Genomic DNA, 26,433 nt, shown 5'->3' with positions numbered 1-26,433 from the left:
AGTTTTCCCAGAAGCCAATTAACCTACCAGCATGTCTTTGAACTGTGGGAGGAAACCCACACGAACACAGGGAGAACATACAAACTCCAAGCAGATAGCACCCCAGGTCCAGAATTGAACCCAGGGCACCAGTGCTGCAAGACAGGAATGCTAATCACTGCATCACCAGGTGGCTAATATCCTCAGATCAATTAGTTGCAGGCACAGGAAGGGGCCAGATGAGTCACATGGCCTTGTCCCATCACTTCGGGTTACTTATGAACCTGCTCTCATTCCCTACATGACAGAGGAAGGATGTCCAGCTGTGTTAAGCTGTGAGCTGCTGTTCTCTTGTTCTTTTGGAGGGGTGGGCAGGTACGCCCTGAATGCGTTGAGGTGGGTCACAGATCAAAGCACCTCGAGCTTGGCTACGGCAGGAGGACACCCCTACCTCAGCTGCTGCAGTAGCGTCATCGGTGACATCAAAAATTACTGCCTGAGCCCCTCGGTCCAATGCCAGCTGAGCCTGCGCAGAGAGAGAGAGAGATGGATTACTAATACTGTCCTTCAGAAAAAGACTGCATTATCCTGACATCTACTAAACAAGGGAACAAGGACAGGTTTATTCCATGCTGAAAAGAGAAGAAAGGAAACACAACGTTTCAGCTCTGGAGCCGAAGAATCCAGCTGTACTGAAATATTACACAAAATTGCTTAATTTCCCTTCCAAACCAAGCTCATGCCTGCCCAGACATCAACAACGTCTTTGCATTGATAACCTGAGTTGACACACAACAGACAGACTGAAGTTCCACCTACTACACAACATCGCCACTAGGTGTCAATGAAGCCACAACTAACCAGAGGCATGGCAGGGAAAGCAAGATGCCAACGCATAATTTTGATTGCATATGAACTGCATCAGACACATAGTCCCAAGAGCCAGAGTGACTCTCATCATTATAATTATCATTGTAGGCTGAGATCTTATCAAGTGGTAAAGACAAAAATTCACCTTGCCAGATCTAAGGCATAGATATACAGTATATGTAAGCACTGTTAAATAATGTTGTGCTGCTATGCCAGACTCGGGATCTTCCATTCTCTTTAAAGCCATTGTACTCAAAGTCTGAGAACACCCCCAACATGTGAGACTAGCTGAGTTGAATGGATGGTGTGCGATTGTGTTAACTGGGTAAGTAAATCAAAGACTTTTTGAGCAGCAGCAATAGCGTCAGACATATGTCCCATGTTCCAAGCTCCATGTTCCTCAAAGATCCGTCATAAACAGACCATTGTGATGTTCAAAGCTGCACTGACCAGGCGGCCAAGGATAGGTAGGATCTTAAAACAAATAGCAGGTTAGGTGCTTTTCATCTTTCTTCTCCAAAGTGCCACCATTTTCATAAAACTGGCCAAAGAACAAAGAAGCACCATTTCTGTTTGCGTGGAATTTGTATGGATTTCTTCTCCCAGTTCACTCCAAGGTCTTCAGCCCCCCCAAAAAACCCCTTTGCCAGTGATTCCCCCTGAGTGCTCCCTGTAAGTGGTCGCTGAGCCTCAGAAAAGAGTCTGCTGCAGTACTCATTCTCTCACCAGAGAGAGAGCACAGGAGTCAGGACTGAAAGGGCATTGAAATTCAGGTCACAAAGAAAAGCAACTCGCTCTTACTGTTCTTCTTTTTAAAAAAAAATAACATCACTGCGCAGCTTTCTGAGAATGGTCAGTGAATCATCAAATGCCCCCCATTTTTTAAAACATTAATCAGCTTGTGGTGCTTTGAAGTGGGTTGCTGATAGGTCTGCCTTTAACTTGACAACAGATGCTTTGGGAAACGAGGAAAATTTAAACCTGTTTAATATCTTTAATTATCAGGGGATCACAAAGGAGTTCTATGATTTGGACAGCTGGGTAGGTGGAGGGGGGCTTCACTGCATAATCTGAAATAAAGATCACTGTGATGTAAACTGGTGTGATAATGCCACTATTATGTCTTTTATTTTTCCTGTTTCTGTTAAAGATTTATAGTAGCTATAGCATTAATAATAAACCTTTTTTTGCTTTCAAAATACAAGTCTGCAGAAGGACCACTTAATGGTGCTAAAGAACATTAAAAGCTTGAACGGTATTTACAAAACAGGGGGAGAATAGCACAGCAGGTAAAGTGCCCAATTGTAGCTCACTCAAACAGCTCTCTGAAAGAACACACACCCACGGCTAATTCTCTCTCAGCCAAGTTGACATTTTTTGCTCGGCCTGTAACAGCACTTTCGCTAATACTAAACCGAACAAGCTGAGCTTCCATACTTCATTCAACCTTCCTTTGAAAACAAAAGTACACAACTTGGTAATCACTTGACATTGGTACTGATGCACATTGTTTTGGATTTCTGAGTGTTCGGGAATCCCTGAAACCACAGGAGGGTCCTCTCCCATTTGCACTCCATTACTTTTTAATTCTTGGAAAAAAAAAAGAACATCCCATATTGGCAACCTGCTTTTCTAACTGCTTGCCATACGGTTGTTATTCTGATGTGCGGCTGTGAAAGCTTCACTGTGAAAGGTTCCATACAGAATTGTATGGGGTATCAGCTATTTATTTTAGCTGATACCCCTTTTTTTAGATGTGTGTATGTGTGTGTGGGGGGGAAATAAGGTCTTCTCAGGTTGGTGAAGCTTTAAGAAAAGCCCTTCGGGGAGAGCAGAGTCAAGCAGGTGTTCAAATGTCTGCACCAACGTTTATCATAGCTACAGTATATAAGGCTCTAGGGAGTATTTAGGTCATTTAAGAGCTTTATTGCTGTTGAATTAAAAGTTTCAAAGTTAGGTGAAGCACAATGTTGGTTTAATTTCCTGTCCTCTTGTGATCCTCGAGTCCTTAAAATGAAATTCTGCAGACCAAAGCTATATTAACCTGCTTTGAAGAAACTGGCCAATACTCTTTTTTTCTCAAAACATCTCACCAGAGAGAAGAGCTGGAGGGCTAGTTTGAAGATCTGAATGAAGACTTCCCCCTTCCCTCAAAGAAAACCCAAGCTGCCTTCAGCTGAAACGGGGCTGTTTTGAAAACTCAGAGAGTGTAATCAAAGAGGTGAGTAGCTGTGATCTGCTGTGGTCCCCAGGGCAGCTGGTAATGGCAGCACCTCCAGGCAGTGAAACATTCCCTTTCCAAACCATCAAAACACATCTCTCTGGCTACCTCTCAAACCCCTGCCTGCAGCAATCACCCCTCACACTATCAGGTCGCAGCAGTGGGGAAAAAAACACAGGCACAGGCTAATACAGCACATTAGACTGCATTATTCTTCATTTTCTCATTACCAGGTCAAACAACAAGTGAGGGTCTTTCTACCAGATCAACAAAAGAACAACTTAAATAACTTCCAGGAGGTAGACTGCTTTTGTCTTTCTGCATAAAAACTATAATTGTTTCAAAACTGGCTTATCTGATGGGATTTTCACCATTGAGCTGATATCTGAAGACCTACTGGGTTGACATTGTCAGTGCTTTTGAGGACTGAGCCAGATCCTCCTGTAGTCTTCCCTGTCAAGACTAAAGGGGTTCAGTTCCTTCAGCCTGTCAGTGCAGGACCTCCCTTTGAGCCCAAGGATGTATCTGGTTGCTCTTCTCTGGACTGACTCCAGACTAGTAACATTTTTTTCTGAATGTAGTGATCAAACGTGTACAATATTGTAAATGAGGCCTTACTAGTGTGTTGCACATTTTTTAACTTAACATTCCTTGATCTAAATTCTACACTCCAATCTAGATCACTGCTTTCAGATTGCCTTCTTTATAAATTGCCCAATGTCTCGAAGATTAAAATCTAATCTCTTCAAACTTTGTGTCTTTCCATTTTTTCGCGGACTGGACACAACACTCTGCACTTGTGTAAATTAAATGGCAACCAGTTCGGGGTGCTGCATGCAGGTATGAAGAAACCTAGTACAGCCAAAATGACAGCCGCTCAAGGTCAAGGACACAGTACAGGGAAAGCTGTCCCACTCCAGCACGGTCAAGGGTGTGCAAACACACAGTGGCTCTTCAAACCCAGAGAGAGACACCATGTACCAGACACACTGTTAGACAGTAAGCACACACTTTCAACAGCTTAGAGCCACCACAGGCTGCTGGAACTGCACTGTGCTCTCACCCTGTTTTAAATTGTAAATGAGTGACACGTTTTGGAATGCACGACTGCTGTGCATGTTCAAGCACTCCAATATTTTTTATTCCATTGTTGTTAAAGCAGAAGCGAACGCCTTTTTATTTTGTGTTTGGGATAATACCACATGATTGAGCTTGAACAACACGAAAGAAATATTATGTGTTCTCCCAGACTCCGCAGTTAGCTTGTGTTAACGGCTAGTTGATTATGAGTAAATTAATTTGGCATTTAACAACCTATCATACTGAAATCCAAATAACTCTTACATAAATGAAGTCTGATCTGAAAAAGTGACTGTGCAGGCAAGCTACTGCCAAGGAGTGAACTAAATAGGACAATTACATAAATATTTTGAAATGGATACATTTGTCATTTGGTAAACTAGTCCTACAGGAAAAAAAAATCCCAGTATCTGCACTTAGTTTGACTTCTGGTTTTCAAAGCATGGACAATCCTACTGTCACCAAAAAGCTTTTAGCAAAATACTAAACTTGCAAAATATGTTTGCAATGACAAATTCGGCCAAGAAAAACAGAATGGATATCAGTTTCAGTGGACATTGAAGTAAATAAATGTAAATAACTTCATACAGGCTCACATTCTCTTCAACAACAGTATGAAGCCTCATTCAGGGCTGGAAATATTTGACTATTTGTAAATAATGAAGGTAATGAGAGGGGAGGCAGAGGAATGCTTGGTTAATGCTTGAAAGCATTTTAAGTCCCTCCAATAATTTGGGAAATTTGACTCCACTCATTTGATGCAATGCTAATCTATTATACTTCATTGCTTAAGATGCTCTTACGCTTGCGTTTGATTTATTCAGAAGTAAATGGTGAGAGAGAAGAAAAGAATACCCAACCAAGTGAAACAAGAAGGAAACGAGACTTCTTTGCTGAGAACCTTTCTCACTGGATATTGGCTACGTTCCGTCTCTTCGGATCATGTGGAAACACTTGAAACAGAATTAACACTTGCTGGTGACACATTCAGTAGAAGAAATGGGTGAGAGCCTTAAACATATCCCAGAAAGCGAAGCTGCATTTTTTAAAAACATTGCCCGTAATTCCCGTGCTGCAGAGCTCTTAAAACACAGTGAATTTCTTCAGAACGAACAGTGAAACACGAACAAGAGGGCACAAGAGAAAACAGGGAACAAGAGGTACAGTACTTCATTACCCAAAGGGTTGTGGGAGTCTGGAAAAAGCTAACGAGTCATGTTGTTAATGCTGATCCTGGTTTCTTTCAAGAAATTAGATTCTTGGATCAATTAACCAACTAACTCCCTAAGGGGGTACGATGAACGACCTCCTCTTGTTTGTAACCTTCCATATGTTTTAAAACGGCCTTTGCTCACACAACAGCTCTGAGAGCATCTGGGCCTTGCGTCGCCCCCTCTGTTTTTATTTCGGAACTTATCTCGCCGGTAGGGCCGCCCCACGCACCGCCTCTGTGATTTACTGGCTCTGGGAGGCTGCCAGGACCCCACCCTGAAGCAGCCCTGGCCTCCACGCTGACTTCAAAGAGCTGCCTGTGATCGGCCCGGAACCGTGCCAAGACAGAGCAGCCCCGCTCGCTGAACGGCAGCGCCCAGGGCCTTCTGTTAAGGTGGAACGACGCGCTGCAGTCACAGATAAAAGGAACTGGCCTCCAGCTGCACCAAAACATAAAACTGGTTCCACAAAACCACGAGCACCAGAAACCAGACTGCCTCCAAATGTCACCCGGACCTAAACTCTTATTAATATCCAAAGACTCATTCCTGCCTGGCTTCACCACAATGGGGTACGCAGGTGCCAAGCTTCAGGTGAAAATCCAAGAGTGACACAAACATGTGGTCACCCCTCTGCTCTCCCCCTCGGGCAGGTAATAAAGACAGGAATGCGCAGAGAGAACACTCACTCCACTTCACACTAATGTAATTACCATTCGGACAAAAATAAAGGATTAAAAATATCCAACTGCCTAATGCTGCTGCAGGCTTGGTGACAACGTGGAAAAAAAAAAGGGTCTGGCCTCCCTGATGAGAATAAATTTATCTGAATTTGAGAAAAAACAACTCCAGAATCTCCCTATTTAGTATTTTCTGCATTTTGTATTACAGATTGGGTTTATTATTTCTGCAACTACTATTATTACATCCATCCATTTTTGAAACGCTTGATCCCATACAAACATTTGCAAGGGGGCCGGAGCCAATCCCAGCAAACAGTGTTCACAAGGCAGGATACACCCTGGAAGGGATGCCAGTCCACCACAGGTCAGACAGATACACTCACCAGGGCCCTCTTTTCCCAGGAGCCAATTAAGTAGTACTACTAGTATTTCTTTGGACTGTGGGAGGAGCAGCTAGAGGAAGCCCACACAAACTCTACACAGATAGCACCCCCTGAATTGAGCCCACAGAAATGCCCCCTCAAAAGGACATTAAAAATATCAGACTTGTCTATTTAACAATTTTTGAAAAGCAATGCCCCCAGGTTTATAAACCATTCCTACGCCCACCGGAAATCACAACACGCCATCTGATTTATTTTCTTAAAAGAAACGAGTGAATCAGAATTTAGAGCCACATTCTTTAATCACATGCCTTGTTCTGTGCTCAGTATTTCGAGGCAGCTGGGGAAAACCTTTCTACTGTTTTCTGGAGATGCTGCTTTGAGAGCATGAGAAGCACAAAGCTAAGTTTCTGACGAGGGTAAGTAACAGCAAAGAGAAATGGACCCTGATGAAACACAGGTTTGGTGAGTGCAATCTGGCCATAAGCACTGGGGGACAAAGGCAGACCTGGCTGCCCAAAGAGGACAGGCTGTGCTCCCACTACCAGCAGAGAGAATCAGAGACAAAGATACACTTTCTGCTGCACTGTGAGAAATACTCTGGGATTAGACAAACATTCTTCCCTAAAATAACAAATCTAATTCCAGAATTCCCACACCTGCCAGAACCAAAACAGCTCCCAATCCTACTGGGAGAGCAGGGGTGCAATGCAATTGAGCTGACAGCCCAGTATATGACCTACTGTCACAGCTTGAGGAACAGTGAGCCTGTCTCTCAATAATGCTGTAAGCGTTGTATGTAAATGTCCTCTGATGTGAATTTACTGTAAATGTCTGTAGAAGTTGTGCTGATTGCATACACTTTGGCAACATTGTAATTCATCAGTCAAGCCATTAAAGCCCATTGAATTGAACTGAAAAATGTCCAACTGGTGGCCACTTTCTCAGGAGCAGAAGAAGAATGGGGGAAAAAAAGACAGGGTTCCTTTAAGAAACTCCCGCCTGCAAAGTGCAGGAGTAAGTGTGCTAATCGCTGAGCTGGCTGGGGCTCAGCTGGCCCTGCGGCAGAAGGAAGGGGTGTAGTTGACTAGAATATACATTACTCACAAGCCCTTTGATCTGAGCGCTCGGGGCGGGCGTGCCAGCGCAGGTAGACGCCAGGTTCTCAGGCGAAGCGTCCCAGGAACAATAGTGAATCACAGACAGCTCTGCAGCCACCCCCTATTATCAGGGAGATGGAGTGGGTATGGTGGGGGTGGGAGGAGGTGGTGAAATTTTCCCCTGGAAACAAACTCGTTCTTTCTCAGGGAGCAAAAGGCTCAGAAAGCTGTTAACTGAAGTCGCGGTAAGGAAGTGCCTTTTAACTGTCCTGTACAGCCCTGGCCTCCTGAAGCCTCCAGCCTTCCTTCCTTAACAATTCTCTCTCTCTCTCTGCTGCTACACCAATTTGAATTGCAAAACAGAAGGTGACAGGAAGACAGAAATCTGATACACTATCACTTGTTGAACACAGCTAAGATACAGACTTCAAAGCCCTGCTCCTCTACAAAGATAATTCCAGACCAGGATATCCGAAATCTGTTGGATTTCACTTGAAACCAAATGGGGAAAAAAAACCATGCCATTTCTTTTAAAGGATCCAGACTTTTAGATGGTTCCATGTAAGACAAAATGCATCAAAGTTCCAGTAAGGCACATTTAATTGAAGGCCGAGTCAGAACCGAATGGATGGGGGTTAGTGCACTACAGGGAGAAACCGCACAATTGCTGGTCACTGTCGAGACTGCTGTCCGCACGTTGAGTCTATGTGACCAAAGCCGTGGGCTTTATTGAAATCAGAATCATGTCATGGTGACAACATTTCCATTTCAGGTTTACTAGTCAATGTTCTTCTGTGACAAGCCTTCAAAGTGTGACATTATAAAAAGAAAGAAGTCCTTTTAATGGATCTTAAGAGGCAGAGTAGAAAAATTCGTTAAAGTCTTTAATTATTTCATAGCTGAGTATAGGCAGTGAGGGAGGGGTCACCCCCTCTGTTTGTTCCCTGCTATTCAACCACTGATTTTTTTAATCCTGAAGGCAAACAGCAGCTCCATTTGACCTCTGAGCTGTTTATTTTGTGAGCAAAATTTTGATAGCTGAGGCTTTCGAAATCTGGGCAATAAAACCCCCTATTAATTGTTATCCACTGGGGACCTAGAATCTCTTTTTATGTGTGTGTGCTCACTTGCAAGCTTTATAACATGTTAAACAATGGTTTCCTTCTCAGGCTCATAAATTACATTTTAAGGATGGGCTGCTAAAATGTAGCTAATCTCAAAGGAAATGCATCACTCATTTCCAATTCATTCAATCAAAAATTGTAAACCCTAAAAGTGTGATCAGAAATACACACCAAAAAATTCTGAATGTTAATTCAGAATTAAAATGTTGCAATGTTAATATCAAGTATTGCCTCCTATAATCCTGGGAGCACTAATGCATAGACCTGCTCAGCACCTGGATAGGTACTGTTGAAGGATGTTCTCCCACTCTTCCTCCGCAGCTGCTGTGAACTGCTGTGCTGACTGGCCACAACTCTGATGCTCTCCCAGATTAGGGCTTGTCATTGATGGACTGTGTTTGCCTGTAATGGCCCCTGACAGTGAGCCAGAGCATGCTGACTGTCCAGTCCAACATACCTATGTATGGCACAAAGGCAGTGTTCTCTTGATAAACGGGGCAAACTGGTCATTTTCTGTTTCTCTTTCTTAATTTTCATCAGGTGTGACATTTAACAGGTTATCAAAATATTTTAGATATTGATTGTTTTTGAAATCATGTGTACTTTTACTGAAAACATTTTTACTTTCACAACCACAAAAACAAAAAAACGTTTGTCCCAAGTATGATTACTACTTGAACAATAAATACAATTATCTGCTCAGTTTAAAATGTGCATAATGCTGTGTTTAAATCATATGAGCTATTGTTGTAAAAGTGCTGGTGTTATTGATGCCACACTGTTGTATGAATGACAGTAAACTGGTAGACATTCTACAATGTACATAGTAATAGGTTAACATAAATACAAGAGATCACTTAAGGCAACAGGACAGCTATTTAATAAATGACTTTCACTGGATGTAAAAGCATACTCTAAACACTAAACAGTAATTCTAAGAGTTTAATGTATGCAAGAATCCACTTCAGAAATGAAAAGGTTCAGAAAACTTTCTCCTGTTTTCCAAACGCTCGAGTTGAATTGGAAAATGGAAAGCCAATTAGTCTTGCTTTCCTGACCTTTCAAGTGACAGATATTGTTCCTGTTTTGATAGTACGTCCTGTTATTTAATCACCCCTTCTATTTAAAACTGGATCTCTCCCCACCCTCCCACCAGCCCTCATCCTACTCAACAGCAACTGTATCCCATGCTTGGTTTTCACTGGATGAATCCTATATGCCAGGCATACAGCTGATTTGTTTGGATCACTTTAGTAAATAAGACCTTCTTGTACATCTGTATGTCTGAAGCCTAACCCAAAGACTCTCCCTTAAACTGGATACGTTTTCAAGAGTATATTTTTCAGATTTTCCTCTGTTTCTGTTCCAAAATCAAGGTGTTAAAGGGTCTGCAGACTGTATGATAGCTCATTTGTCGTCTTCTATTACATTCAAAGCTTTTTTTTACTGCACAATCCACTGCACTTCTCATAACCCCAGACAGAGACTACATTTCCAGCAATACAAAAATCGTTTCCCCACCTATCTTGCCTCTTATTTACACCTCTATAGAGGGACTTTCAAACATTAGGAATATGCACTATGTCTGAGTGAACAAAAAAAACAAACCAGTTAAATGTCACTTTGCATGTAGCACTGTTGTGAGAAGTGCTGGAGTCCTACTCAGGGCATTGCAAGGTTTCTGATGTAGATAACATTTGTCACAGGTAAGGAGTTAATGAGCAGATCAAGCGCATTTGAACAGAAGTGGAGAAAGAGGTTATATCTTCCCCATACAACAAAACAATGCATTCAACACATTCAACAAAGAAGGAAAGATTTAAGATTTCCAATCAAATAATCATTGCATCGAATCTGCTTGCTTCTGCAAATTGTGTGGTTTAACACTAACTATGCAAGACCACTATCTATAATTTTTTCTTTTAAAAAACTCTACTAGGCTGGAGGCAAAAGAGGAAGGAGAAAGCAAAGTTCTTTAGCGGAATATCTGAGTAAATCTCTTGTAAGGCTGACTGGAATCTCGAACTGTTTACACTGGGAAGTTCAAAGGGAGCCCGGCATGTCTCTGCTTGCTGAATTATAAAGACAACATTCTAATGATGTCGTTGAGGGCCACAGCTTTTACTGAATACAAAAAAGAATTAATCTGAGTCTTGGAAAAAAAATCAAGCACCAATTAGAACAAGTTTCCTGTCAGCGTGCATCTGCTTGACTCCTCGACCTCAAAAAAGCCCAAAATAAAGAAGGGAGTGTTCCCTTTAATTTCACACTTACTAGTGAAAAAGCAAGTGGCTGGTGCTGAATCAAGACACTGCTGTGTAATGGTATTTCTGCAAACAGTGAACTGTCATGCTTGCTTCTGTGTACTGTGAGGGTTGGGCTGGTAGGATGATATATATGTATATCATGATAACTTTCTTGGAAATATTGATATTTTGGGGGAAAAACATTGCAATATCATTAACATGAGTGGAAACATCTCCTAAATCTTGCCTTTTATATTGTTTTACTTGTATATTCTAAAATGTTATGTCTTATATTGTTATGTTATGATTATATTGGACATTTTACATTTTTCATTCACACACGGAGAAGGCTCCACAGCTAAAAAGTTGTAGTTTTACAACTTTTACAAGGATACAGTTCCTTTCAGTATGAAATAAATCTTTACCTGTTCCTTTTCGGCCTATGCATGCTAACATAGCAACCGACTTGATTTTTTTACATTTTTGGTTGAGATCTTACAAATTTTCTATCAGCACTGTTGTACTACTATGGTGCATGTCCTAATCATGACTCTGCCTTTAACCTTAATAAATTAAAACATTTGACTGGAAGCCAGCATATGGAAATAGAAAAAAACAAATCCATGTATCATTCTTGTTAATGCTGTTTTCACATAATGCCAGTCTTGCCTTTGGAATGGCTATGCCCCACTGTATAACTGTCCCTCTGTATACTGACTGCTCTCTTTAAGACACCACCTCAGCTCACAGCCAATGTCGGCGCCTGTCCTTGACTTGTGGAGTACTGAGTGAACTGCAGGTTATGTCATGATAACCCACATTTCCTTTCAAATATTTTTAGATATATTGTCCACCTCTAAGAAAACGGAAGATAAATGCTACAAGCCAGGAGGTCCGACTAACTTTTGTACAAAGCACCAAGTTACAATTATGTTCCAAGTACAGATACAAATTTTTTTTTATCAAATGATACAATATCAGAATATATTTTGTATATCAGCTGTGATAGCCAAGAAATAATGAAAGATCATATAAGGTCTATTGCTTTATTCACTGCTAACTTTAAAAAAATCTGACTACTGAGACACATTATCTTCGCACATATCTTCACATTTGTAGCCAACTTTTCTAAAACACAAACCCTTTTCAACTTATTTCAAGACATTTAAATGTAAAATGCAATGAAAATGTTCAGTCTTTCACACTTTTGAGTTTTAACCCCAAAAAACAACAGCTTCAGTAAGTTAAGACGATTATATGTTGATTTTTAACAATATTTGTACATATTTCATTATATTGATTCAGAATTCTAATCAAAATCAGCAGATAGCTTGTCTACTTCATTATGTTTTTTTCCCCAAGAATAACCTCACTTTCTCTCTCTCCATAAAAAAAGAAATTATCAAAATGGGACACTGTCCTGTGATAATGTTACTGAACCAACCACCTCATTGCTATTTATACAGTAGCTTATCATATACTGTCAACCAGTCTCGGGTAATCCCTCCTTCTGTACCAATAATGTTTTCAAAACCATTGCGCTTAAACTAAAAACCTTTTCATTTACAGCAAATTGACAAGATAATAGTCACTCCTAAAACTTAAACGCACAAAGTAAGAATATTCTGCATTCTCTTGCACTTGATATCGGTTTTTCATGGCTTCTCAGCGATCCACACCTCTTGAATTCCTCCAAAGGTATTCCAAGGCCATATCCCACATCACAAGACTAAACTGCATCCTAATTTAGAGGTTTTCCATGTTCTGGAGAACACACAGCCCACTCAAGGAAGAACAAGACAAGACATGAGATACAAAGGCATTTCACAGGCAATTAAAAATTTTCAAGTTCCAGAACTGTAAGGAACAGGGTATGAATAATGTCTCCATCAAAGGAACAATCCAACACACCCCAGGCTTTGGACCACAGAATTTAGATCTTTCTGCATGCTGAATGACTGTGATTTCAAAACTGAAAACACAGACAGTTCATCCTAGTCCACGGTATTTCACAAGTCCAGTAATTAGTCAAAAAGTCTCAGGGCCTAGTTGCATTCTCTCTGCTTCTGACCAACTTTATCAGCAGGTTTCAAACTGATTTTGTGCTTCCTCACCTCATGTGCCTAAAGAACCAGCAGGAATTCAAAGATTTCCACTCATTACACAAGTTTTTTTCATGTTTCCGTGATGCTACACAACTTCTTTTTTGATACTGAACTTCAGCTTCTATTCCTAATTTAGAACGGACACGCAATCCGTTGTGACCTCAGAAAACCTGACAATGCAACACTGACCAAAGTAAAAACTATGGTACCTTAAATAAACTGCAGGATGATTCCCAAGGTTTTAAAAAGGGAAAAAGTTACAATCTTAGCAAACAAAGCAAACAATACACTAAAAATGTTTTTAGCATGAATAAGCAATGCATGCATTTCAAAGGAGTAAATTACTTACATTTCACATTATATACTGCAGTTATTTTAACTATCATATCACAGTGGAGTCCCCATGTGACTTGAGTGGGGACAGGAGTATTGTATGGTATGGCTTTGTATGGGAATGTACAGTAACTGAAGTGTATCAGCTGGAGAACAGGACAGCACCAGGAGAGGTGGACAACACAAAGGCCTGTGCTTCTCTACAGTTTTGAGATCTGAGTGGTGTGATGACAAACAAAACACAAGGACACAGGAGAGTCACAGAGGTGCAGGTCAGCTGTAATGAAGCAGTGAACGCCTGTCTCGTACAAAATAACTTTCTAAATGAACCTTGGCCTGGTTTAAAAGGTATTTTAATTGCTATTATTTAATAGCTCTTATACAGCAACATCCCGGAGGCGTTGCGTTGGTTGCTATTTTTAGCGGTTTATTTTGTCAGCTCTGTTTTCAAACACCGAGGACCGGTTGACAAAAGCATGATTCTGCGATTCCTCTGAAGTGACAAGTGTGAGACGCGTTGTGCTAACGACATGCGAAACACCAGCACTCCTTCCAGTCCTGTGTAGCTACTTTTCAGGCATGCTGCTGGTGTGATCCAGGAGGGGGCGCAAGAGGTCATTTTTAAGGCTGATTCGAGCAGACTGGCAAAAGAAGACTTGGTGCATCTTTTGCTGTTTGGAGACCAAAACAACAATGTAGCTGTGCTGTCAACACCATCAAACTTCCTTTAAACCAGAAAATGTGATGTAATTCTGGCTCTCTAATTGCAGAAATAATAATGCACAGAAGGGAAAATATTTCATCCTATGAAATGTTCTACATTTCATCTGTTCTCTTTGAGGTGGTTGCAATATAAAAATACAACTATGACGGATGTCACATATTTTTTGGAGCCTACCCTTTACAAAAAGCTTTCTCAGAACTTGGAAGCCTCTACTCGTTATCCCTTTTATTTTTTTTTAGAGATGCAGGGCTTAGGTTCACTTCTTGCCATTTTAGTTGTAATTAAATAAGAATTTTAGGATTTGTGTGTAAACTGAGATACGTTTTCTATAGCAACACCAGCTTGGTCAGTAAAAGGAAACGCTCATGGGTAATAATATATTTTCTTTGTTAAATTAAGCACAAGAGTGTTTTGCAATCTGGCATTTGTGAATACTTGTTTTTTGTTTAAATATATAATTATCCGTAACAAAGAAAATAAGCTTTTCTGAGACACAGCAATGTAAATTGCAGAGATCGGTTTAAAAAAAACACAAAACACACATCACTTCCATGTATCGAATATTCATTCCATAATTATACTATTCCTTTACTTAAGGTTAATAATTGGCTTTATAAATTAACAGATTCATAAAACTGCACAGTGTTCAAATTACTAGAATGAGACAAACAGTATAGGCAACTCAAGTCCTTAGCATAATTGTTACATTTACCCTTCAAATTTATCTTCATCTATATGGAGGATTTCAAGCTTTGAGGACCAGACTAGCTCATCATATGAATATACAGTAAGAAACTTGTAAGCCTGAAAGCTTTTTAGACATCACCCACCTATTTTAGCACATTAAATACCACAAATGCTTACAAATACATTTAGTATTCAAGACAAATAGTATTGAAGTAAACTTTCTAGATCATGAAAATAAGTACTCATTCTTCAAAGCCTCAGTGAATCTCTGTCTCCCCTCCTCTACTTCAAGCACTGCTCTGTGAAGACTTCTTTAAACTCTTCTTTAAGTCAGGAAACCATTGGCATTGCAGAAGACAGGACACTGTGTAACCTCCTAGTGTACTAGAGACAGTCAAGGCCCTATACTGCTATAATGTCAAGGCCTACCGGAACACTTTACACTGCCACCCACTGCAGACAAAAGATGACCATGATGCTGATACAGAAACTCCTGTGAGCTCAGCTAGTGAGCATAAAAAGCATGGAAGACACGAAAAGCATCCTTTTCTCTTGCCAGATTAAGACAGCAGAAGGATCGAGAGCTTCAAAGCAGCCTTCTTACTGGTCAGCTATAGCTGTAACACTGCAAAACCAAGACAGACCTCAAATCTAGGCTTGGGTTGTGTCACTCTTACATGCCTGGGCCCTGAGACAATGCAAAAGAGTACATATATTTGGCTTATCTTTCTTTTTGAGGCCAGACTGAATGGGCTGCCATCAAAGCACATACTGCAGGTTGTTTTAATTTGGCAATGAAGAAGCTGCAGAGGGTCGCGGGAACAACATCAGCAACATTGTACTGATAAAAATATTTAAAAGTTGATGCAAGTTAATATTCAACAACACACAACAGAAATGCTTCTGAATTATGGCCTTCTCATGCGTCATCCTAAGGAAGAGTAGAGTTTCTTCTGCCTCACTTGCGGCGAGGGAAGATCTCAAAGTCTCCCAGGCAGCAGGACCGTGTTCAATTATCTAGAATTACCCAGGTCATATCCATGGCATGTGCTCCTACAGGACTCTTACAGTCAACAGGAGACTCCCTACTCCACATTTCTTTACCACCTCGGATAAGATATCATTCTAGTCTATCTGGATATCCTGATATGAGTCACATAATTCGATTTATCAAAATCTAAACTCCTGAGAGTAGTCTTGGCTTCCTTCTGTTACTTCGTTTTTTGGTATGGCGTTTTCTTAATTCGTTTTTTTTAGACAACCACACTAATAAAGCAAGGTGCTGCATGCACATTAGTACATTGTGCAGCAAGAGGTGTCCGAGCCGAGGGTCACTAACTTTGATCCTCCAACACACTTTGTTTTTCAGAACCAGCGAGCTGCTGTAACAGTTACCCATCAGTTCTGAGGCTACCAGCTACCACAAATGTCGTGCAGTAAAGCCCAAGAATCAGGGCATTCAATTCAAGTAATGGGATGACATTTGTGCGGAAGCCCTTTAAGTGCTGATCACTTCAAAGAAGACAGTACAGACCTTTCACAAAGATTCCAAATCAGCATGTGAACTGAATCTCCCCATATGTACAGTATACAGTATATGATACATGTACAACAGCATAAATCATATCCATCCAACCTCGGTTCTGCACTGTAAGACTTGTAGAGGTATTATATCATTATCTTTTTACCAGTGTCAGGGGCAATCAGGCGACATCCCTTGTTCTAAATACCTGGAGCTCCTGAGTACAACTGCGACCTTGCGGGCCCAACAGTTAAAGAACAGCTGGGCTCAAAAAACTAAAGGAAAGAAAGGCCTTGGGGAGCGAGGAAAGCTCTGACCAACCCCAGTGATCAAAGAGAAATCACTGACTCTGTTGGCTTTGAATCTGGTACATTTTTAACCACTTAGTTAGCTGAGGCCTGCCTGCTGACCCCTATCTAACTTTCAGCTTCATGAGCCATTGCTCACTTTCATTGGGGGCTGCTTCATTAGGCTTTGAACAGCAGAAGGTTAATACCCTGGCCTGAGACTCTGAAAGTCCACTCTCACCTTATCTAGTGGTCCACGCAGTGAATCCCTAGGAGCTCCTTGAAAATCAGCCACATTGTCACTCACTGATATCACAAGCTTTTTAATGCTACTGTTGCCACCCCCATCGTCGGCCAAACCAAACAATTTCTGACAACCTACGTGGTGTGGTGCCAGCCCAATTGTCCAGCCCTCTAAACAAAAAAAAAAGATAAACCAAGTAAATTATCATAACAGCATGAATTATGCATTGTCTCGGATTCAAAGCATGAATGACTGAGAAAATGATACCTTCATTTCATTTGTGGTAAGTCTTGATTTTAGTAAAGCTACCTGTGTTAGAGACTATGCACAAATGAGAACTGTAGATGACCAAAAATGTCATGGACCAGCCTCCATGTCTTACCAGCACTCTTCCATACAGCAGAACAGGTGGGAATAATTACTTCTCCACCTGAATAAAAGGGGAAGGTTTAAGGCAGGTCAGTGTGCAACCAAACAGCAAAACTAAGTCAGGACTCACAGTATGGAACCTTTCATGATCAAGTAGACCTCAGTTTAATGTTCCATCCAAAGGCCAGCATCCCTTACAGCAACTGGTCCCGTCAACATACTGTACTGTTGAATTTTTTTTTTGTCCACCAACATAATCGAACTTGATGTAACTTAAAAGTCTCCCATCCCAGTACTGTCCAGGTTAATCCTCACTTAGCTTCAGAGATCTGACATGTAGTGCTGCTGCTGGAATAATACTTTTTCCTAGATGGTCAGCGATCGTCATCATCAGTGTGGAACCATCTGAACTTGTCTCTACGGCTAGCAAATATACTTTTGCTTGTATCAAAAGGCGACAAATTGGCCAGCACTCTAAGAAAGACGGCACACAGACAAAAGCACCGAGTTCATGAACTACCACAATAAACACAGACTATAGATCTACCTTTTCTGAAAAGCCTGCTTCTTTGGAAGAGGCCAACATCTTTCAGCTCAAGACGCATTTTCTTTTCATCTTATTATAATGAATTGGAAAAACAGAGCCAATGGAAAGCCAGACAATGTTTACCAAACTATGTAATACCCATAAAACTGTAATATATGTTTTGAATCAAAGGCCGATTTCCTTATTGCTGGGTTGACACATGACCAGAGAATGAACTTGTAAGGGAATTTCCTAGTTTCTAAACCATTTTTTAAAGTCATCTGCATGATTAACTGGCTGCTAAGGAAAGGTAGGGGATGGTAAAGCTTTGTGAAACGGAATCTGAAGAAATATAAACGTTCTCTTTATCTGCATTCAAATTGAAAGAATAAAAGATCTTAAAACTTTTACTTTAGACTCACACTTTCACATTTTGTTTTTAATGCAGTTCATGGACCATGTGCGTTACAGCACTGATTAAATACCTGTCTGAATGGAAGCTTATTGCTTTTTTTTGCATGCAGAGATTAACAAGACTTATTTTATTCTTTCAGAATGTCTTTCTCATTGGAATCCTATGTGTTTTGATGACAGATGAGGTTCTGGGATCTTTTCAGATGGTAGGATATCAATGCTCAGAGCATGTTGGAGCACTACAATCTCCATCGGTCTGTTTTCGGTGGATTAAATGGTTCACACATTGTTTATAACAGATGCCATGCTTTGAAAGGTAAACGACATAATGAGGCACCACAACGGATATAAAGCAGATGCAATGTTTTTAAAAAAGCTTTAAATTTGCCTTTCCTTTTTCCTGGGCCAAACAGATCATTAACAGAACTCCTGGTGACTCACGGTCCAGCTCTACTGTGATGCCCGCTAACAAACACAAAAGACGAGATAAAAAAAGCAAGACCAGATCTGGAATTACAAATCTAATTGAACATGGAAGATGTCAGAGCAAGCACATGCTCCTGTTCATGCGACAGCACAGTGGAAACAATAGCAAAAATATTCAAAATATCATTGCAGCTTGTCCTCCTTGGTGACCCTAAATATAACCAGAGCCCATGCTCAGAGATACTCTACGCACAGTAAGTCTCAAATACAAGGGCAAGCTCATCTTATAGCTTGTGGAAGAGGTCAGATTTGCACTAGAATACTACAACATCACTGATCTACTTCCTTCCTTTTGTTTTACAGTGGTCCACAATGTTGCAACCACTGAAGAGCTGATGAATCCAGCACTCTTTTCTACCCAAGAAACAGACTTCCTTGGTACTTTGCTGCAGAAATACCATGACAAGGAACTGGCCAACTTACATGACTTTCTATTTTTTCAAAAGGAAGCATGAAACAAAAAAGCATCTTATCTGAAGGATTAGAAGAATAAACACAGCACTGTACCCAACGTAGTGCCAGTTTTCAGCCCTCCAGTCAGGACTGAATAAAGGCTGAAGGTCACGCTAGTTAAGTGCCAACAAACCCCTCTAAGTGAGATCCTTGAAGTTACAACATCAAACGCTGGAGTCTGCTTTTTCCTCTGCATTGTTTAAATGCTTTTTAATTTCGCTCTCTGGAGCGACTTGTGCAGCACAGACGAAGCCGTACAATGGCGTCCATTGTTCAAATTTATCAAAAACCATAAAAGCGTGGCCCGCTTTCCTGATAAAATCTGAAAGTAAAAAAAAAGAAAGAAAAAAGAAATGGACTAAGGCCTAGGAAAGAGAAAACCAACAATGAAACAAATTCATCCCTACTGTATGAAATCCACATGCCAAGCTCAGGCTTGTGTATCCACGAAAATCAACAAACTGAAAGAGCCGACCTGCTCCGTTCTTTAACCAGGCATGAAATCCATGTCTGTTTCTTCATCTTCTAAGTATTTTTTCATAAAATCTCAATGTGACTATGCACTGGAAAGAAACGATACTCGTATCTTGGGCAGGGGTTGTGTGCTTGGGGGGGGGGCTGGTTGAGGGAGATTAGGTTTGTGAGACGTCTGCTGGATTTGACATGTCAGTAAGGAAGGCAAAAAAGCAGATAAGTTGTGTGCTGGCAAGTGAGGTGCGATTTCATCACATTTAATAACCATCTCCTGAAGGGTATTGTTCTTGACAGATTCCTAGAAAAGAACTGGAATCACAAAGGCACAGAATTTACAGTGAACTCTGGAGGCTCTGGTTAAAAAAAGGAAAGACAAGGAAAACTTTCAACCACACGAGTAAGTTATTAATTCTGGGAGCTATCTGAGAGAACACAAGAGGGATGAGTGGCCTGAGAACAGATCTGAAAAGTTAAACCTTAACAGACTTGCAGCAGCTTGGTCTTAAACCTGAAAAGCTAAGAGAAGTTTATGTGTTGCTAAACACCTTCTCCGCACCAGACGGTAATAAAATCCACCTTTTAAAACTACATGCAGAGGAGTTCACTCATTCCGAGTCCAAATTAAAATCAAGCAGTCCGATCAGCTAGCTGTTCAAAATGAAGCTGAAGTCGAAACTGGTATTTCTATTCCAGATCTACCATCTCATTTATTTGCAGCTTTAAATTTTGACAAATATTTTCAGGAAACAAAATGTAAATTACTCTCTAAAGCAGAAAACTTCAAAAATCACATTTGAAACTCAGACCAAAAGGAAGGTTTAAAATAAATGCAGGATGCTGAAATTGAAAAACTAATAGAATAAAACAAATAAAGGGAAAATCATGAGTGAATATGAACAATAAGTTGGCATCACTGGCTTCAAACAGGAGGGCACAGCACATCTCAGCCCGTGGAAATGATTTCTCAGACTTTGTGCTCACACCTTTAACAGTATTTCAGGAGTGTCATATCCTTATGTACATCTGCATCAGTCTGAGCTTCGCTCCTATACCCAGATATTGCAAATACATAAAAATGCATTATGATACTTAATGTCTGTTACTTTTCTAGTTAAAGAGACAGCTTAATCCCTGAGCAATACCACCAAAAAGAAATTTATACACACAGCGAGTGCACTTTCTTAGGCACTGGCAATAACCCTTGTGTACACGAGTCATAAAAGACAATGTTGCACTACTAAGCAGCAGTGAAGCTCATGAATCACCACATGAACAACAAAGGCAGCAGTCATTGTCCACACTGATGCGGGATTGTCCCCTCTGTAGTTAATTTCCCACCCCAAAAAGGTTAACTGGTTATTTCTCAAGCCTTTAGCAGGGAGATGCAATCTTCTCGGTGGCTGGCAACACACCTGAAAAGTCTCACAATCTAGACATTCTCTCAGGCAATCATTCTAAATGGATTAAAAAGTCAAACAGATAGAGGACCTGCAGCTCTCTGAAGTCTTGCCACTGCTGACAATATACCAACCAAACTGTGGCACATTCAGCCATGCTAAGGTCAGGCCCGCCTGTTCACCAACCTCAGGCTTGCTCTGAAAGACGCTTTTCCTCTCTGCTGCCAAGCTCCTAGTTGGAGACCACATTAGGAACGAATGACTGACTGAAAAACAGAGGGAGCTGCTTTCGCTTTAAAACATATTCCAAAGCAATTCAGCAGAGACCACAGCATTAATCACTGCTTGGCACAGCGCTCCAGTTGAAAGACGAAGAAAAGCAACGAAACCAAAGTCAAAGCAAGAAAACAGGCTTATTCCAACAGTCGCTTTCATAAAGGAAAGCAAACAGATGACAACAAGTGAACGATCAGAGCACAAATAACAAACATCTCTTTAAAAATAAAAAAGTAAGAGCACTCATTAAGGATATGAAACCACCTGAACTTTAAGGAGGTGATGCGTTGTGAGCTTATAAAGCAGCACTGTATATTGAGAACAGTTCTGCCAAGAGTTTGCGATTTTGATGCTAATGCCATTAAACACACACCACTCTCTTGCACACTTTAAACAGTTGAGGTTACAGCTCCCTGGCTTTCATATCAAGCCAACCAGATTTTAAAACTGTGGATGCTGTTGTAAAAACACTCAGGAGAGCAATCTAGCCCATCCTTCAGACACAGGCGGATTAATGTTGTGCGCACATTTTTTCTTTGGCTTTCTGGCATTCGTTTTTTTTTTTCACTTGCTTCTGCATTCAACCTCCGTGGTGCTCAGAGATTTTCCAGATGTTCTTTTACATCACAGACTGGACAATACGTCTTCCACAGGATATATCAGGGGCTTTGAGTTGTCTGCTGCTTCAAAAAAAGGGCAATATACACAGGAGCCACTTCTGCTGCTTTCCCCTCAGTGCGCTGCAGTAAATACGTGGCAGGAATGCAGGAATTTTCCTAAGTCGCTGTCTTAAATGATCAAGTAATACAATAGTTCCACAATCAAGTTCCACGATAAAAAATAGGTTGTGGAACTAATTAATTAATCATTCAAAGGATTTCCCCCTGTTTTCTAACATATCCGCTGACCTAGCGTCTCTTCCTGAGATGCTGTGTTCAGGGATGCACACATGCCCTTACTGAGTTTGCAGGCACCGCAATCTCTGTGGCTTTCAGAGTCAGAGTATGGCTAAGCTGGGGTTCATGTCCCTGTTGCAAATACAGCACACCCTTCTGCACAAACCAGACAAAAAAGCATGCACAGACTGCACAGACACAGGAGTATCCATCATCACTTGCAAAAACACAAAACAGCTCTGGTTACATTCAAAGTGGGCTGTGTTTTTCTTACCAATATCAGTTTCAAGTCCGTGCAAAGAAATGACAAAGGCTAATTCTCAACACGGTAGTGGGATGGCTGCTCACGAGACATCAGTCACCATTTGGTACAATTTAATAAGCACACAAGGAAAGTTACAAATGAGAGGAGACCAAATTGGGCCAATTAGCATGCTTGGTTGACAGTAGCTACTTGATTTAAGGATCATTTTTTAAATGGAGCTTGTCAACAACTTCTTCCAGATTCCCACAACCCTTTCGGTAAGAAGGCAGGCTCTAGAGTGGCTCAACCAGCAAAGGTGCATGTCTAGACTGCAGGCTGGCTGTAAGTTTGATGCTATCGCCTGTCACACCGGGTCCCACGCGGTGGTGCAACTGTCAGCTTCCATTCGGGAAGAAGGTCAGTGACTCAGTCTGAAGGCAGGCTGGTGGGGCCTGTCTGCACTTTGACATTCTCCGATTGTGGATACAGGGGTCAGCACTGCAAAGACACTATTGGCGACTAACCATAAGTATATATACATATATAACAAAAAATATCTGCTGATTAAAAAAAATCAAAACACTTAAACGCATATCCACTTAATTTCTATATGCCCTCTGGTTCCTGTTTCACTACTGGTACTGAAGATCAAGCCATTGGCCTAAACTATAAGTACCTTAAGGATTTTGGATTCTTAAAAGAAAGACGACAATGTCTACAAGCCAAGAGTCTAGTTCTTGTTCTTTTAAGATGTTCATCTTTTTAGGTCGGCTGTATCCAAGATGCAACAACTGAAGAAGAATACGCAAAGCAGCAGCTCAGCATTCCAGAAGTCAGCTGTGACATATTTCATCATATCACAATGCATTCCAGCACTCAGGTATGACAACCAGGCCCTGCTAGGCTGATGTCAGTGGGTAAAAAGACAGGCTGTACCCAGCCCTGGGGCACCTCCTTCACCTTGGATACTGCTGATTCCAGGCTTTCACGAGGAACACTGATTGCTGAAGCAGCAATGCAGTAACCCATCCTGGTTGAAACACAAACAGAAAAAATCAAGATGCCCTTTTATCACATGCTAAATGGAACAAGCCCCACAGCACATTTTAAGATGATCTCAGACTAACAGCGTAAAGACCCGGTCCTGTATTCACAAAGCTTTATAGCAGGAGTAGGTTCCAGATAAAGTTTAGAGGTGCAAACTCTTGAAAACGGTTTCTGAGTAATGCAAAAAAAAAACCAACACAAACTAGCATCATTCAAAGGAGCCATTCATGTTTTCTGTGCTGTCCTTGTGCACAGTCTTATATCACTCGGTATATGTGCATTCTGTGTGAATATCTGCGGTTGTTTCCACTGTAGCAGCTGGTTTTCATTGCTATGTAATTATTGCAGCCAAACATGACATCTGAAAAAGCTACCAGAAGCAGGATGGGGAAGAACATGAGCGTTACACCCAGTACAGCTCTCCGATAGAGTGCAGCCCATCAGCTTCATTACTTCATTCAGAAGAACACTGGAGCAAGGCACCAGGTTTGATATTGAGAAAAGAAGATGCAGACTCCATCACATTCAGTAGAGTTAAAGAGACTAGTCAACCTGCACCAATTGTGCTTTCTGTCTTCTGTGAGAAAAACCACTCTTCACACAGACATTCATGCCTCACAACTCTATCAACCTTCCATTATTCCTAAACAGCTGTATTTATGTTAGTATTCACTTTGTTACAGTCTCATGTGTACTTAAGCCACATGGAATACTGTAATACAGTACATACTGAGGAAAACAAAATATTCCTATCTACTTGCAAGCACCAAAACACTGGTGTTTAGTCTTTGGAATATTTACATATTTACTTCTTATTCTTAGCTTTTAAGTTAAAAAAAAACATGTTGAACATATTTAGACCAAAAAAAGGCAACCTAGTCTTTTGTACTGTATTAATGCTGTTATAGAACCCCCTGGTTAGGGATTCTGGACTCATAACTGGAATGTTGTGGGTTCGAATCCCAGGAGAGATATTGTTGACACTGCTGTTGCATCCTTGAGAAATTGTTCAGTAATATCATTAGCTGTGTGCATGGGTGCAAATTTAAGTCACTTCAGACAAAAACATCAGGCAAATAAATTAGTCATTAAATAAGGATGTAAGGACATTTTGAAAAGGATAATTTGCACAGAGCTCTTAAAAACTTTCTATAGGTTTAATGTACAGTGTTGCAGAAACAGTGCTAAACAGTACTGTAGTTGTAAAACATTGTTTGTAAATACCATACCATACATTTTCTCTGGATCAGTCCAAGACCAGCAGAAAATGTTGAAAACCAGATTATTTATCACAGAATTACTGATGATCTACTGTACAGGTATATTCTGGTTGTGGCTGGCAGAGAAAATAAAAGAATGGGATAAAAGGATGGAGATGCACAGTCCTTCAAAATTAACAAGGTGCAGGGTGATGGAGTTCAGCTTCTATCAGCAAAAAGAGAAACACGGTGGTGCACTCCAAAATTAATTAATTATATGACATAGACTTTAAAATCCGGGAAAACAATGCATTCATCAGGAGAGAAACTACTGAACGTGCATGTAGTTTAGATGTTAGAAATTTCACTTAACCCTTCTGCCTCTTTCTAACGGCAGGGAAAACGCTACCCCTGACCATGTCCAGTACAACCTGGAAAAAAAACCACGAGCGCAAGCATGTACATGAAAATACGAGTGATCTTGATGATGACTTAATGAACACCCTTCAAAAGCTTTTGAAGTTGCAGTGCCTCTAAACAAAAATAAAAATAACAGCCACAAAAACCTCCCTGCACTTCACAGCAATTCACTGGACTCCACCGCACTCCATTGTTTCCCAGAGTAAAGTTCAGTGAAGGAAATGACACAGAATACTTTTAATATGTTTCAGCTTGGCTGTTCGGCAAGTGCTGTACCAGTACTAGCAAGCTTGCAGTGTGAGAAGCAGAAGGCTAATTAAGAGACGAGGCAATTATAAGCTACAAGTGATAATGAGCAAGGATGAAAGACAATCAGCAGGGGTCTTCAACAGGAATTCTCCGCATTGCACAACACGGCTCTAAAAACAGCCTCTCAGCCCAGCCGACTGATGTGGGAAACAGAATTATCTGCCACAGCCATGAAATCACACCACAAATCCTGATACTAGTATTTGCAAACCAAGAGCCTCTTCTGAATGCAAATGCAGCTCAGGCAGGCGTACAAGCATCTGGAGATGAGTGGGGTCAGAAATGCACAACGAGGGGCGGACCTCTCTCATGCCTTTGCAACGCCACGAGGCAGCAGCAGGCAACAGCAGGCAGGTGTTTTCAGAAGCTCTGTCTGCTTTGATAAATGATGTCACAAGCAAACACAATCCCAGGAAACACAAAAAGCTCCTAGTAACAACAAGATCCGTGAAAAACAAACAAAAATACAGGATCAAGTATGTCTGCAAGGAAGTAAATGTCAAAGAGGATGCACCAGCTTTGGACATATAAACTGCTGTTAATGCCACAATACGTTTTAAATCAAACATGGAATAGAGAACATTTCTCCATTTCGATCATGTCAACTACTGTAAAGCATTTTGTCATAAACCTGAAAACAAAAAGCAACATTATAAAAGTATTTCATAATACAGCACCGTGCTAGATATCTTTTCAGAATAGCAGCAGCACCTTGGCTCTTTACCAGATAAAGAAATGAAAATGTCTTGAGCTGTAGCCCTATTGCAGAAAGTACAACAAAATGTTCCATAATATTCAGAAACACAGACAAGTCTACATCACTCAATATTATGCTTAAAATGAAAGATACACAGTAGCCAGTATCTGCTAATATACTAACGAGTATGCTGGTTGTACAGTGAGTGTGATTGGGTTCAATCTTTCACAAGGCTGGAGCAGAAAGAATAAACAATCTTGTTCAATACCTTGCATTTCACACGCACACAGAAAGACATGAGGAAAATCTATAAAGTGCTACAAACAGTGCTAAAAGAAAATGACTTTCCATAGTTATTATGAAAATAATTTTAAGAATATAAGCAGAACAGATCCCTGTTATAACCTCTGTGGAGGGAACTGTCCCC

General features: G+C 40.8%; 1 protein-coding gene across 2 annotated transcripts in view; it reads right to left on the bottom strand.

Moving 5' to 3' along the window:
• Nucleotides 1-26,433, bottom strand: part of rnf43 (ring finger protein 43) — a 96,381-nt gene that overhangs the window by 8,089 nt on the left and 61,859 nt on the right. For both annotated transcript variants that reach the window (XM_088907131.1, XM_088907130.1), the window contains exon 3: nt 431-505. In XM_088907131.1, coding sequence (XP_088763257.1) covers nt 431-505 — 75 coding nt within the window. The remainder of the gene's footprint in view (nt 1-430; nt 506-26,433) is intronic.

The sequence above is a fragment of the Atractosteus spatula genome, chromosome 27 (genome assembly GCF_055471065.1).
Source record: "Atractosteus spatula isolate fAtrSpa1 chromosome 27, fAtrSpa1.hap1, whole genome shotgun sequence".
Taxonomy (NCBI): Eukaryota; Metazoa; Chordata; class Actinopteri; order Semionotiformes; family Lepisosteidae; genus Atractosteus; species Atractosteus spatula.
Note: the sequence above shows the minus strand (reverse complement) of the source record. Positions and strands in the feature narration are given on the sequence as shown.